Here is a 16,308-nt window from a genome sequence, read left to right as displayed (position 1 = left end):
GCTGTATTCTGAATCCTGGGAGGAGTGTCTTACATGGAGGTCGTGCTAAACGCATCAGATACATAAATTAATAAGCAAAGGAAAGCAGTGTGGGGATGGTGGTTAGGAGACAGGGCTCTGAACACTCTGGTAAAGTGAGAAATGGCTGTACTAGTAAGAGATCAGGTAGCTGAGTGAGAGAGGCAGATGTGATGCCAAGGTTTGTGATCTATCTGACCCGAGTAGGTCAGTTACCAGAAAAGAAAAATCCCAAAGAATGTTTAGGAATGTAGCTCTGTGTTAAAGCCCTGCCTAGTGCTATGGAGGTCCAGGGTTCAACCCCCAGTGACTTGAGGGGAAGTAGAGGAAGGAAGGGTGAGGAGAGGAGAGGTTAAGAGGAGAGAAAGGGGAGAGGGAAAGACAGAAGCAGGCGCATCATTCCTGCTCTGGCACGCTTGGAAAGGGCTGCTGGGAGTCACACTATCTGGAGAGGACTGCCCTGAGTACAGAAAAAGCAAGAGTCAGGAGACAGATTAAAAAGCAATGAATATCCAAGAGCGTGCTGAAGCCAAAGAAAGTGAACAAACAGTCCGAGGGAGCCTGAAGCATAGGAAGACGTCATAAGACTTTTCATTGTTAAGACTGTTTTATCTTCTGCCGGGCGTGTTAGCACATGCCCGTAATGTCAGCATTCAGGGGAGAGAGGCAGGAGGGTCACAGCAAGTTCCAGGCCTGCCAAGGCTACACTGTGAGATCCTGTCTCAATAAAACCAAAATGAGGGCCAGGAAAATGGCTTAGCAAGCAAGGGCATTTGCTGCGCAAGGGTGGAGCCCTAGCTTTGATCCTCAGAGCCCCCATCGAGGTGGGAGGAGAGAACCAAACCCACAGGGCTGTCCTCTGACTTGCACGCAGATCACACAGCACTCATGCACAAATAATTAGCTTAGTTTTTACAAAGCCAATAAATAATATTTTCTGCAGAATATGGTGGCAAATGACAGTAACCCCAGCACTTGGAAGGTGAAGGTGGTAGGAGTGTTGCAAGTTCGAAACCAGCCTGGTCTACATAGTGAGTTCCTGACCAATCAGGGTTACATAGGGTTACATAGGGAGACTTTGTCTCAAAAAAATAAATAAATAAAATAACAACAACAAATATTTCCACTTGAAAAAAACTAAATGAAAATAAAACAAAAAAAAATGTTTTATACACTCAAAAGAAATGACCTAGATGTTTCTATTGGCATTTGTGGTTGATACTGACTAAAGGTTCCAAATTTCTCTTCCCTTGAGAAGTCCCCAATAGTAGAGAGACTACTCAGTCCCTCCCTAGAATCGGTGTTTCAGCAGGTATAGCCCTGGGCAATGTTGGGAAACCAAAGAACGACAGTGGGCCATACGCCTAAAAACTTAGCCTCTAGTGTAATCATCTCCCTGGCCCTCTGTGAAGATATTCCAAGATTCCAGAGGATGTTAAAACCACAGATAGTAGGGCTGAAAAGATGGCTCAGTGGCTAAGAGCACTGACTGCTCTGCCAAAGGACCCGGGTTCAATTTCCAGCACCCACATGACAGCTTACAACTAACTGTCTGTAACTCCAGTTCCAGGGGATCTGATGCCCTTATACAGACATACATGCAGACAAAACACAAATGAAATTTTAAAAACCCACAGACAGTACTAAACCCAGGATATATTAATTTGTCCTAAACATGCACAGCAATAATAAAGTTTAATTATATATAATGTACATATATATTTTTATATATTTATATATTATATAATATTATTATATTATAATATTATTATATAATATTATAATATTATATATTGTATTTATATATAATGTACATAAAGTATTATGGTATGGATCTGAAAAGTCCCTCCAAAGACATGTGTGCTGAAGGCTTGGTCGCCAAAGCTGTATAGAAGGGGAGGCTTTGAGAAAGTGATTGGATCATGGGGATTCTAACCAATGGGTTACTCAATCCATCTATGAGTTCATAATCTGACAGACTATTGGGGGTGATGGGAACTTAGGGGGTAGGAAGGAGTTGGAAGGTAGGGTCCTTGGAGAGATATCCTTGCAAGCTATATCCTATCTTATCTAGACCCTCTTCCCCAATCTCTTCTGTCTCCCTCCCCATTGAGTTCATTTGGGCTGAGGTTGATCCCAAGGTAACAATAGGAGATGAGGAGATATAAGGAAGACCATGTCCGAAAGATCATATGCCGCACTCCCAGAGCGAATCTTACAAGACAGGAAGAAGGTGAGCAGGAGGAAGATCAGATGGTAGATACAGGTCTCCCGGCTAAAGAGCAGCTGGAGCCACAAGCTCGTGAAGTGAACCAACTCGTGAGAATAAGGAAACCCCTCTGTCTTTCCCTGCTCCACAGCTCTGTACTGAGGCCTGGGAGCTGCTCACACCTGGACATACATACCCTAGGACCAGCCTGCACACATCCTCACTAACGCCCAAAGCAAGCTGCTCCCCAGTTCACTTGCTTCTTCTCAATTTAACAAACCTGATTCTATCACCATTGCCTTCCTGTGTCTTAACCTGACGACTTCTCCTCCAACACGGCGCAGCCGCTATGATAAACAGGGCTTTTTGCAACTTGAAGGTGCTTGTGGTCGGAAGCAAAATGAACCCCGAGTTCTCACTCCCCCCACCCTGGGAATCCTTTCTCTCTTAACTGAAGAACTACAGCCCATTTAAGAGCATGGAATTCCTTTCTCTTCTCTAAAATGGGACCACAGCAGTTTGTGCCTCCATGATACATATGGTTTGATAACAGTATGGCATCTAATGAAACAACTGTGTTAGAATGATCTATAGAAACATGTATGTGCATATGTACATGGTCTATAAAAAGAAAGACATATAGGGTGAATATCCCTTATCCAAAATGCTTGATACCAGAAGCGCTTTGAATTTCAGATCTGGGATATTTCCATATACACAGCACATCTCAGAGATGGAAACCTGTTATATCTAAACATAAAATTCATTTTATTGCATGTACTGCTTCTGACATGTGACCATAGGAATTTTTTATATTATTTTTTCACATGAACTCTTTTTGTGGTTATTTTTTTTTGGTTGTTGTTATTTTGTTTTGTTGTTGGTAGTGGTGGTGGTGGTATTTGCTTTTTGTTTTGTTTTGTTCTGTTTGTTTGGTTTGGTTTGGGGTTTGTTTGGTTGGGTTTTTTGTGTGTGTGTGAACTTTTTTGATTGTGGCACCACGCTGATCCTCAAAAAGCTCCTAATTCTGGAGTGTTTGGTTTCATATTTCTAGATTGTTTTAATTAGGGGTGCCGAAGCATAGCTGCCATGCTTATATTCATTTATATTAGTAGCATGCATGTAATTAATACATTTTTGGAACTTAGCAACAGGTCTAGGCTTAGATACCCAGGGATAAAAAATCCAACTTTGTAGTCAGAGACCAGTCATTTGTTTCCTGGCTGCCCAGACCTGAAATAACCACACAGAAACTGTATTATTACAGCACTGCTTGCCAATCACTTAAGCATATTGCTAGCTAGCTCTTGTATCTTAAGCTGACCCATTTCTATTAATCTGCGTACCGCCTACCTGTAAGGTTCCATTTGTCCAGTGTCTGTCTCCTGCAGCGGCTACCTGGCCTCTCACTGACTCCGCCTACTCTCTCCTCTTTCTGCTTGGAACTCCTGCTTTGCCCTATTCTGTGCTGCAATAGGCCCAAAGCAGCTTCTTTTTTAACCAGTGGTATTCACAGCAAACGAGGGGAATCCCACATCACAGCTCCACCTCTGAAACAAATGCAGGTATTTATTGAGCACTGGGAGGGTACAAAAAAGTGAAAGCTATACCCTTAGACAGCAGGGATACACCACTAGTCCTCAGAGAGGGACAGAAACAGTTACCCGAAAAGGAGTTTACTAGCGCACCAAAGCAAAACGTCTGGGTGCTGTGAGGGCCCAGCTCAAAGCGCTGCTCCAGTCCAGAAGTGAGAAGTCTTGAGTAATTGCTAAATCCGGGGTCAGTGGTAGAGCACACACTCACCCTAAGTGTGACACCCAGAATCCAAAACAAACACACGCAAAGCTGAAGTCGAACATTTTCTTGGTTTATTTGACTCTCCATAAACTAAAGCCTACCATCCATATCATCGTGGGGATACCGCAAAGATTCAACGTGGTTACGCATTGGAAGACTTAGGATACACTGTAGTATTTACAAGATCAAAATTACACACTGAATTACAACCCAAAAAAATAAGGACAATGCTGGTGGTTTAAGAGCTGGGAGAGGAAGGTGACTACCAAGAGTCTGCAAAGAGGACGGGCAGAATTGCCCTTAGTCGTGAAGACCAGGCTGCACCCCAACAGGCTCATGGCAACGAAGAGCACTGAGCCTCTACACAACGACATGGGGAGGCTGACACCTGTACTCTGGTGATCACAATGCTGCTTCGCAGTGGTATAGGCATTGCTCAACAAAATTAAAATCGACTTTAAGGATCTCTGTGATCCAGCCATTCCACCCCCAGATAATCATGTAAAGGAAATGAAATCAGGATCTTGAGAGGAAATCTGCACCCCACCCCCAAGTTTACTCCTTCATTATTCACAATGGCCAAGATGAGGAAAGTATGTAGGTAGCTATCAATAAGTTAAAAGATAAGTAATATGTCATGTACACATGCCAGAAGACAAGGCTGCAATAGTTAAAGATTCGGTTGAGCAGTGTGGACATAATTCATCTTGGTAAATGGAAGAGGTCGTACATAAATGTAGATAGGCACACATATGAAGAACCGTTTAAAGGCAAAGGCAGCCTATAGACTGCTGGATGCCAGGCACTAAGAGGAGAAATGGGGATTTGCTAATTGATGGATATAAAATTTCAGCTAAAGAGAGGAAGTCCTAGAAATATGCTGTACAAAGATTGGATCCTTCTTGTTAACTCTGCACTGTGCACATAAAAATTTAAGCCAGATCTCATGTAAAGTCTTACCACAATAAATAAAATTAAAAATAAAATAAAGAGCGAGACTAACCCAGCCACCGCGGAGGTTAGAGATCATCCAGGGAAGCCCCTGAACTGCAAAGTTCTCCCCGCTACCACCCCCTCAGCCACCTTGCTCTGAAGCCGGAGGGCCCCCACTTCTCAAGAGCGTGGGGCCTATGACCTCATTCAGCACTGAGGGGTAGCGAGGTGCTTTCATCTTTGTTGCAAAATTAGCATTTGCAGCTAAACGACCCATCCAAGACACAGTCCTGGGAATCAGGGGTGCAGCCAAGGCCAAACCTGAAGGCGAGAGGCCAGCAGCATCAGGGATTGCCTCTATACATTCTGCCTGCAAAGACATCTGCCAAGCTCACAGTACCATCAGGAACAGAAATTGCATTCCAGGGACTGGGTAGATGACTCAGCCTATAAAGTGCTAACCCACAAAACCACGAGGACCCAAGTTCAATCCCCAGAACCACCATCCATGTAAAACTCTGGGCATGTAATCCCAGAGCTGGGAAGCCAGATTCCCCAGCCTATCCTAACGTGTGAACCCCAAGTCCTAGTGAGAGACCTCAAAAGCAAGGTGAATGGGTCCTGCGGAGCAATACCCAAGGCTGACTTCCAGTCTCTATACATATGCACATATATACAAACACACACACACACACACACACACAAATTTATCTGTACACGCGCACACACAAACGCATCTGCGCGCGCACACACACACACACACACACACACACACACACACCACTACATTTCAGATCCACCCAGATTTCAAGCCTTTGGCCTTTAGTGAGGTAAGACCTTGGCAATGTCTCAGGCCAGAGGGGTCAAGTAGCAGAGACGAAGAGAATGAGAGGCCCCAGTAGAGGTTGTGGACGGGGCTGGGAGAAACCTGCAGCCAGCGGAGCTGGTCAGGGGACCAAGGAAACCATATGAATAGAAAGGTGTAGAAACGTGGGAGGGGATCATAACATGTGACGCAATATTCTTATATGAGTGTGACTTCCCAGGGTTCTGAACTGTGCGTCTCAGACACTCAAGAGTTCTCTTCAGTTTTCTGAAGTCAAAGCCCAAGACCCCTTTCTCCCATGTTAGCCGCAAAACTGAAAGGCCAGATTCACTTAAAGTGTGTGTGTGTGTGTGTGTGTGTGTGTGTGTGTGTGTGTGTGTGCATGCGTGCATACACACATGTATGTTTGTGTGTGTAGGTGTATACATTGTGAGGCTAAAGAACAACCTTGGTTCTTGCCCCTCAGACACACTCACCTTGTCTTTGAGGTTCTCTCGCTCACCAAGCATGTTGAGTACAGAGTCCGGGGAATCTACCTGTCTATGCCTCCCCTTACAAATTACAACTGTGTGTCTCCACATCTGGCTTTTTTTTAAGGTGGGTTTTGGGTATGAAACTCAGGTCCTCACACTTGCAAACCAAGCATTTTACTGACTGAGTTATCTTCCCCACCCTTAAAATCATTTTGTTAAATGAAACAAAGTTGTTTCGTGCAAACGTGGGCCCACAAACTGGAGAAGAGGCCAGATCCCACCTTAACAGTTAGAACCCGAATGTCGCCAGCAGTCTTTGCATTAAAAAAAAAAAAAAAAACTAGTTATTAAGAAATTGAAAATAACCATCAGAGGAGGAATAATGAGAGCTATTTTAAAAGTCACAATGAGGGAGTCAGATTTCTTTCTAGCAGGTGTGACAGTCTTCACAAAAAGGAGAAGCCCGTGGGAGGGGGTTCATCACACTCGCCCCAGGGAAACATTGTGAGAAGTTCAGCACACTGGGATTCCAATCAATTTTTCTCACTTTCCCCCTCAGAAATCCCTCTGAGGGGTCTCCCCCAACACTTAAAACTGACAGAGTTTTTCAGCTGGTGGTGCCAGCTCTGAGAGACTGTTAGAGGTTGAAGACTATTCCTCAAATTCATATGTTGAAGTCTTCAGCCTCACCATGCCTGAATATAGTTGATTTGAGAACTGGGATCTTTTAAAGAGATGGTAAGGGCCGGGTGTGGGAGGAAATGCACGCAGTTCCACCCCAGTGCTCCACAGGCAGAGGCAGGAGGATCAAGCAGCTGGAGCCGGCCTACATAACACAGCAAGACCCTGTATTAAAAAACCAAGGGCTGGGTCTGGCAAAATGGCTCAGTGGGTAGAAGTGCTTGCAACCCAGTCTTCCAGCCCAAGTTCAGTTCCTGAGAGCCATACACTGTGAGGAGGGAACTCTCTCCCAAAAGTTGTCCTTCTGCTTCTACGTGTGCGTGGAGTGAAGGTGCACCTCCACAAATAAACTAAAAACAAATGTAATAAAAAGAATATTTTTAATGGAAAGAACAAACCAAGGACTAGTGGAAGAGCATGACCTAGCTTTCATAAAACCTTGGATTCAGCCCCAATGACCACCACACAAGCACACACACACACACACACACACACAAGGGGGGGGGTAGACCAAATGAGGTCATATGCACAGGTGCTGCTCCCAGATAACTGGTGTCCTTATGAGAAGAGGATTATGCCCTAGCTGAGAAGATGGTATAAGGACAGAGAACAGCTATCTACAAATCAAGAGGAGGGACGTCAGAGGAACCCACCCCTGCTGTGGCTGAGCTCGGATTTCTAATCTCAAGGACTATGAGAAAGTGTGTTTCTGTTATTTAAATCACTCAGCCTGCACGGGGCTTCCGCTGTACTACTTCACACTGCCCGAAAGATTGGCTTCCCAGCGCCTCTCAAGATAAAGAAACATCAGTCTGGTCTCGTTCCCAGGCAACACAGAAACACCATAAAACCAGGCCACTACTGGGCCCCTGAATGACCCTGAGTTGGCCTCCGAGATGCACATGTTTCAGGCTGAAACTTGGCTGCGGGTGAGCCAGGGACCCATGGCATCATAAAGGGATCCGAAACGATGGCTTTGATGGCTCTGACATCCCACCTACCACACCCACGCTGCTCCTCAAATTAAGGAGCTGTCACTCACAGGGGAAGATCTCAGGGGCAGGAATTTTCCTTTGCACTGGAGAATGCTCCCAAGGGGGCAGTCATAATCAGTTCTTTCCTTTATTGAGTTGGGGAAAGTGACCCAAAACCACAGGGTTGTTTTCTAACCGAGGAGCGTGTGACCTGTGCCAAAATAAGCCATGCACAGCTCAACTCAATAGATTAAAGAATATACCAGCACCCTGTGCCTGGCCACTACATGGTAGTCTTGACCCCAAATATGGTTTACTCTCCACCTTCCTCTTAGATCATCAAGGCACTGCAGGCACACCCAAGCTAAAGACAGCAGTGGCCAGCTTCTATTTGATTCTGCTTTTGTGTCTGCACATCCGCACACTAAATCCTGTCCCATTGGAAAGTCCTCCACCCCACTCTGGCTATGGTCTCTGCCTTAGCTGCTCCACAGTCTTCAGGGTGTTCTCCAAGATTATCCTCCTAAGTGATGAGCTTAGGTAGTCCACTCATGTCCATACTGCCCCTTAAATTAAGAAAGAGTGTCCCATGGGCATTTTGGTGGGATCATTATTTGTTGGTGATGTGTCCAGCGTATGGTAGAGTACTAATTAGTATTCCAGATAGTAAAATCCCAAATTTGGGGTACCCACAATATATCCCGATTGCTGCCCAGTGTCCCCAGGGGCCACTATTTCAAATGTATGTTCCATCCACCTAACAGCTCTTCTAGAAAGACTAACGCTTGGGTTGGGGATGGATCTAATTGGTCGGGTGCCTGGATAAACCCTGGTTTGACTCTCAGCAGCACACGAGCTGGGTATGGTGATACACCTCTGTAATACCAGCACTTGGTGAGATGGAGGTAGGAGGATCAGAAGTCTGCAGGTCATTCCCCACTTAGGGATTCTAGGCTAGTCTGGGATACATCAGCCCCCTGGCTTGGTGTCAGCATTTCCTGAGACGCAGCCAAGTATCAAGACACACTCGAGCTCTCTCATCGAATCACCCCCCCGTAGCATGTAAACTAACCCGCCGTATTCATCTCTGGTTTTAAAGACATCAAACGGCATCTCATTAACACAGGAAGCATCAGAGCTTCACCATGTCACATGACGCTCCCCAGCTGTGAGCCTTTCTTACCTCCCGCCTTCCCATCCACCCACCCACCGCAACTCCCACCCATGCCCTATCTGGCCTGGTGATCCAGCCTCAAGGAGGTCTTCCACACTGACAGGCTATCCTACATGTCTGTATTTTTTACAAGCCTAAGATGTTGCTCATCTTCCTCTCTTCCTGGAAAAAAAACAGCATTATAATTTTTCCTAACTTGCTCACGAGCTTCCTTGGAAACCTGACTCTCCCCATCCCAGGTACAGCTTACTTCTTCTCCCCACACGGGTGCATCCTCCAGCAACGTTCTGCCACAGCCATGCGCAACATGTGTCTCCTTGTTTATTAATATGTCTATCTCACTGGACCCAAAGCTCCTTGGTGTCCCTGGCGCTGTCACTCAGTGCTTCGTTTGTATATCAGAGACAAAGGATGGCATGAGAGAGTGATACCTTCCTCACGGCTCCGTCTCTTGATGCCTCTGCTTCTCAGTCCCTGCTAAGCAGAAGGGAGATGCCAAGAAGCCACAGAGAAAAGCCAAGTCACACTAACAGAGGGCTCTTTGCCATGACATCGAGGAATCCCCGGGTCACTGGCAAGTGATGATGGCCAGGACGGTGGACTATGGCAACATCGATGGTATATGGACCAGAACCACAATAAGGGTCTATGGGGCCACAGCGACTCATGGATGCTCTTCAGCTTCACCACGTGCTGTCAGCTAATCCCACAGTAAAGGTCCTGGCACATGGGTCTCCACCTTTCTGTCACGCTTATCTTTTTGACCAAGGTCTCGCCACTCACTACGTAGCTTGTGATAGCTAGGTTTTATGTCAACTAGACACAAGTTAGTGTCATTTGGAAAGGAATCTTAATAAAGAAAATAGGCCTGTCTATAGGGTATTTTGTTGTTATTAAGGGTTAATGCCAGGAAGGTCCAGCTCACTGTAGGGCAGTGCTAGCCCTGAGCCGGGTCCTGAATGCGATAAGACATCAGGCTGAGCAAGCCCTGGGAAGCAATCCCACGTGCATTGCTCTCTATGGCCTCTTCTTCAGTTCTTGCCTCCAGGTTTCTTGCCCTGACTTCCCTCAATGATGAACTGCTACTGGAAGAGTTAAGATAAAGCAAACCCATACCTCCTCACGTTTCTTTGGTCACGGTGTTTATCACAACCATAGGAACCCTAACTAAGACAGTGGCAAGGCTGGCTTTGAGCTTCTGATCCTCCTGCCTCCACCTCCCAAGCGCTGGGAGTCCAAGCAAGCACCACCTATAACCAGTGCGCATGATGCGGAGGAGTAAATCCAGAGCTTCATGACACTGAAACAAACATGCTACTGGACTGAGCCACATACCCAGGCCTCAGCACACCTTGAACAAGACCTGATTCCATCCCGGACTGAGTAGCAACTGGGCTAAAGGGCATTCTCATGTAGGACACTGCATTGTGAAGATGCGACGACCAGAAACCCTTGGACTCACGGGAGGACGAAAAGGTCCCCCTGAAAAAGCATTATTTTCCCTGCCATTTCCAGGGTGTCTGGAGTTATGAGGGGTTACAGAGACCCTTAAATTGACTTGCTCGACTCAGGGGAAATGGAGATAGCTCGTTGCTCATCTGGCTCCCCTCAGTGGTCATCTTGATCACCAGGCAGCCATGCCACTTGTCTGGTCCAAATGTTGCAATGGCTCCTCGGTGTAGGAAGGGGATCAAACTGCCTTCGAGGCATCCTAAGGGCTCATCATTGTCCCCTCTGCCTCCTTCTACCTTTCTGTCCCCTCCTGTGCTTTAAAATATGTCTGCTACAGAAGAACATACCCTCAAACTCACCAGATTCCGTGTCTTTGTGCCTCCGCACCTTGAGAACATATTGTTCTCTGCTCTCTCTCTCTCTCTCTCTCTCTCTCTCTCTCTCTCTCTCTCTCTCTCTCTCTCCCTCTCTCTCTCTCTCTCTCTCTCTCTCTCGTACTCCCTCTGTCTGTCTTTCTCTCTTTCTACATCTCTGTCTCTCTGTCTTGCTCTCTCTCTCTCTCTCTCTCTCTCTCTCTCTCTCTCTGTCTCTCTGTCTAGACTCTCCCATTTATCCTTCCCTTCTCATCTTTGTGTGTCTCTCTAGCACACAGGCTTCTCACAAGCTCCTCACCTGCCCTACACCATAGGAAAACTCTGCCCCCTGTATCACACCTGCACAGACAGGCCCACTCCTGTATTGTTTCCAATTGGAAACAATGGTTGTATGACTGACAAGTCGCCTAACCTTTTTGAGCCTCAGTATCCTTCTCTGTAAGGGAGAGTAGCCACTGTCTGACAAATAAATGAGATAATGTGTGGGAAGCTTCAGCCACCTTGGACACAGCACACATCATAACATACAGTGAATGGGTGGGGAACGGTACCTGCACCCGGGTCCACATTCTGCTGGTCCAGGCCTTCCTCTAAAAGTCTGATTGTCTAGCTCAGGGGAAAATGGCTAAGGATCTCCTACAACAGGTTCTGTAGGGCTCTACCCTGTCTAATGACCTAAGGGGTTCTGTGATCCAACCCAGCACCCAAGTGTACACCAGACAGGATCCTTGCCAGCACAAGGCATGCAGGAAGCAATGTTGTGGGTGAGGAGGACAGAGTCCGTAGAACCAGAGAGGGAAATCACTCTTGCTGGAATCAGAAGAGCCTGCTTCACAGATGGGTGGGAGTCGGGCAGAGGGGGAAAGGGATGTTCCCATGGATGTCTGGAAGGGTATGAGGTTCCTACAGAAACGAGAACATCCATGAGTGGCCACTCTGAGTGCCTGGCTGCTGTGCTCTACTCTGGGAGGGCAGGAGTGGAAATTGGGTGAGAGGTAGAGCCAGAGAGATAGTGGACTCGGGACTTAAGAAACCAGGCTGCAAAAGGGGGTACCATATCCCATGAGCCCGGGAAGCCAACAGGGAGGCACGTGAAAGAGGTCACTCGGTTTGGGAGAGAAAAACCAATGTGTATGAAGGACGCCACAGAAGAGTGGGGAGGCAATGAGGTTCATACAGCTGGCTGAGAGCAGAGCCTGTGTGGAAGATCAGGCTTGGGCAGGGATTAGGGTAGAGGGAAATGGGAGATGAAACAGAGGGGAGGGGACTGGGGATGGGGGCGAGGAAGGCTGGGTGGAGGTAGGTATGCTAAGATGGGGGGCATGGCGGTGTGGAGAGCAAGACTCCACTCAGAAAGCCGAGGGAAAGGAGGCTTTGGGATTCAATGAGAGTGAGTGCTCCAGACGAGTACTCTGAGCCTCCAAGCCAGCCCCATCTTGCATGGGAGGAGAAGACAGTCCCGGGGCACAATCTGATGCTTTACTTTTGAACGGCAGACTTCTTGTCCTTTTAGGAGCTGGGAGCTGACTGTTTACGCGTCGGACTGAGACAATATTGCTTTCTGTTCTCGGCATGACCCTCACACCTACCTACCTCTGCTACCTGGCCTTCCTGAAGACAACTAGGTATGACGAATGTCCCATGTTCCCAGGACCTGTCCTGCTTTTACCATCTTGTAGATTAGGCAGTTAGTCACCAACTGCACCCAGTTGCTAAGCCCCAGGGGCTTAAGGCAGGACCCAGCTTGTCACAAAGCATTGGGCTAATTCTGCTCAATAGGATAATCCTATTTCACACTGCACCGTGAGTGGCGTGAGCCAGAGGTGGGATAGACAAGTGACCTGGGACCTAAGCCCCTGCATGTCCCTTCCCACGCTTTCTAACTCAAAAGCCCAGAACAAAATGAACCACTTTGTCCCCAGACACATCACCCCATAGGTGCGTTCCACCTCCCCCATGTCCATCGTGAACAGACACCCTGTGCTGGCCATTTGCCATCCACAGGAAAGGGTTCAGACTGTACAGAAAATACACAGATTGTCATCCTCAAAGGGGGGGGGGGCTCTCAAACCCTCAGATCACAACATTTCCCTGGTCTTTTACACACACACACACACACACACACACACACACACACACGGGGGGGGGGGGGGAGATCCTACTGTTCAGTATTGGGGAAAATGCTCGAAATATTCTTAGTAGCTGATACCTTGTAACAATATCAGCTCTCTCAAATCCCCGCGCAGCCTCAAGCACCCTCCCTCTGTGAGTAACAGGTTGTTTTCGGCCTCCAGCCCGACCATCACGGCTGCATTCAAATTCTTAGTATAAACAGTTTACGCGAAATCATTACAGTTTTTAATGCAACACATATAGCAAAAAAAAAAAAAAAAGTCATGTAGTACAATTGAGTCAGCGTGAATCCACCTAGAGGGACGTCTTCTGCCCCTGCCAACTTTCTCTGGACACTCCACATATTGGGTCCCCGCCACCTGCCAGGGTCCGGTCAGATGGGGACACCCGGGGTTACCTTTTGGAGAAAAGCCATCCTCGGCCATGTACTGCTGGCCTTGGTGTCGGATCGTCATTCTGGACCCTGGATGAATTCACGACCACAACACGACTGGGAGCGAAAAGGGAAAACCCCCAAGTTCACAAGCCAGCCTGGGCGTGGACCGGGAGGCGCCGAGAGCTGAGCGCGCAGGGCCCAGGATGCTCGCCACCCCTCGACTCTGCCCTCGCACCCGCCGACATGCAAAGCAGCTGGAATTCGCGCCAACCAATCAGCGAGCAGCGCCACGCGCTCATTAGCATGCACTGCGCGGGCTCCCACTTGCCACCAGGGGGCGGCGTCCCGCTCCACCTGGACCAAGCATCAGGAAGGGCCAATTAGGGATGCTGAAACTAGAGCATCTGTCCCAAGGTGTGTGAGCCTGCTAACCTAAGAGGAGTCTGTACAGAAGTGAGACGAAGCACTCACCAACAAAGCACACCGGAAACGGGACTTTCCCGTGACGGCTTGCAGAAGAGTTGGGCATCCTTGGATAAGTTAACGTTAACAGTTTCTTCATGGGAGAAGTAACATTTTTTTAAGTGTATCCCAAAAGTTCATTTTATTGATATCTGACAAAGGCAGAGCCTTGGGCAGAGGTAGGAACCAGCCTCTTACTCTCCTCCATCAGTCTCTGAGACTCCACCCAGCAGACACTCCCACTTCACCAGGCCTCAGAGAAAGTGAAATGACTCAAGGGCCAAGGGCCGGATGTGCTGCTTTCACGGGAGTCTGCTGATGCTGAGACAGAGGGCAGGGAGCATCTGGAGTTCCACCTATTTAGTTCCACGAAAACAAGCACAGGCCAGAAGAAGAGAGAAGACACCGTGGGCTGCACGTAACTAAGTCTTTATTGCTGTGTCTCTGGATTTGTAGGCCTCTCCCCGACTTTTCAGCTCCCGAACAATTCCTTGGGGCAGGCGACCAGTGACTGACACAGCATATACACCTGGCTTAAAGTTACTGACTCGTTGCCACTTGGAGACCCAGCTGTCTTCTGGGCTCATCATCGCGATGATCCCATCGAATGAGGAGCTTGTGCAGTCATACACCATCTCTCTGTTGCCCTTCATTTGCAGGTAGGCTTCACAATTGTCACAGCCGTCATATTCAAACTGGTCTATGGTCTTGACTAACGAGCACAGCAAACAAGCCCGCAGATGCCGCAGGTCCTTCGGCAACGTCTCCAGGGCCAACCTCCGAGAAGTAACATTTTAAACAGGTTCATGATATCTGGTATAAGCGTCCATCAAGCTTTTAATAGATAGATGAGTAGCGCTGGGGTTGTTCTTAAATAAATATTTAAGAAAAAAAATTAGATGTGGACTTTTATTTATTGACCCAAAAAGTAGACAAGGGGGGAAGAAGCAGCCGGGTGGTAGTGGCACACGTCTTTAATCCCAGCAAGTCTCTGAGTATGAGGCCAGTCTGGTCTACAGAGCAAGTTCCAGGACAGCCAGAGAGCTACACGGAGAAACCCTGCCTCGAAAAAAGGTCGGGTGGGGTGTGGCCGGAAGTGAGGAAGGCAAAGGAAGTCTGCATGTACTCTTTAGTATGTATCCTTAGGAAAATCACATTTTATTTCTCACTCCTGCTGATTGCATTGGTTTGTCCTTAATAGACTTTTAAGAGTACTTTTAAATTAAGCTAAAAATTGAGCAGATGAAGCAGAATAGAGGCCTCCAGAGTATCCATTCACTACATGCATCCATAGCCTCCCCTATGCCAATTGATGGGCCTATACTAACACATAGCTAGAAAACGAAAGGACAAAGCCCCTGATTAGTCATCAGGACCTTTCCAGCTTGGTCATGTCGTCGAGTACTTTCTCCTGTCTACACAAGCAGGATGGACATCCAGTGTAGCATGTAACATGTTTAACTTGGAAGAGAACAAAGAGATTTGCCCTAGTGGGGCTCAATCAACTCCCTGTAGCATATAAGTCCTTATCCATTTTTTTCTTTCAGGCCAGATTAACTTGTAAGAATATGTTGAAAGCTATGGACACTCTTGGAAAGCATGCTTACATACATATTCACATAACACTGACTCGGGTTTGCAAACAATGTCAAAGGGCTCATGGCTGGTTGCCTTGCAGCCCTTTCAGGAACCCCTTCACTGGAGAGGATTTAAGCTCTCCAGGGGTCAGTTGGTGCAGAGGACCAGAGCTCCTGCCAATCAAAGCAGACCTCCAAGAAGTGTGTTCCTTCTATGGGCCAGGATCCCAGGAAAGAGCTGGACTATCTTGACTTTTCTTCATGGAATGTCTTCTGGGGTTAACGTTACACAGAACACACATAAGCAAACCAAGTCCGAGGTTCCTCCCAGCACCAGCATGCCTTAATTCTATAATTTCTGAGTAGAGAAAATAGAAGTGACTTCCTGGAATGAAGGATTGGGAACTTAAATTGTCCAGGAATAAATAAGGGCAAAAACACAAGGAATTGTGCTCAGTTCTAGACTAGAAGAGGTCTTAGTCTGTCCCTGTCATTTCTTCTACTATCAGGGTTCCCTCTCAAGCAATCACATTTCAGAGTCCCTTCCCTAGCTCCCTGGACCAGAGATGCTCAGAAGTTCTGCCAGAGGCCACGCCCCAGCCTGTGATGTGCTTCCACAAAGTTTAAATTGAGCTTGTTAGATTATTACCTTTGCAAATGTCAACTAAGGTCAGATTAAAATCAAGACAAGAAGAATCTGAGGTGAACTGCGAGCTGAATTTAGAAGGAGGTAGAAAGGAAAGATGAGCAGAGGAAGCCAACAACAACAAAACTAAGAAGAGGAACAGTACAGACGAGAGCAACAGAGGGGCCGTGGGGCAAGTGAGAAGTCTGTCGGGGGCACAGCTG

General features: G+C 47.3%; 1 protein-coding gene across 3 annotated transcripts in view; it reads right to left on the bottom strand.

Annotated features, from left to right (window-relative positions):
* The window catches only part of Rgs9 (regulator of G protein signaling 9), a 70,407-nt gene extending 56,568 nt beyond the window's left edge, over positions 1-13,839 (bottom strand). For 2 of the 3 annotated variants that reach the window (XM_038328071.1, XM_038328073.2), the window contains exon 1: positions 13,442-13,609. In XM_038328071.1, coding sequence (XP_038183999.1) covers positions 13,442-13,459 — 18 coding nt within the window. In that variant the 5' untranslated portion in view covers positions 13,460-13,609. Of the gene's footprint in view, positions 1-13,441; positions 13,610-13,774 lie in introns of those variants that run through there. The other variant, XM_038328072.1, reaches the window with a different exon arrangement.
* Positions 13,840-16,308: the final 2,469 nt, after the last annotated feature.

Source organism: Arvicola amphibius, chromosome 4, assembly GCF_903992535.2.
Source record: "Arvicola amphibius chromosome 4, mArvAmp1.2, whole genome shotgun sequence".
Classification (NCBI taxonomy): Eukaryota; Metazoa; Chordata; class Mammalia; order Rodentia; family Cricetidae; genus Arvicola; species Arvicola amphibius.
The sequence above is the reverse complement of the archived record's forward strand: the minus strand, read 5'-3'. Positions and strand labels throughout refer to the sequence as shown.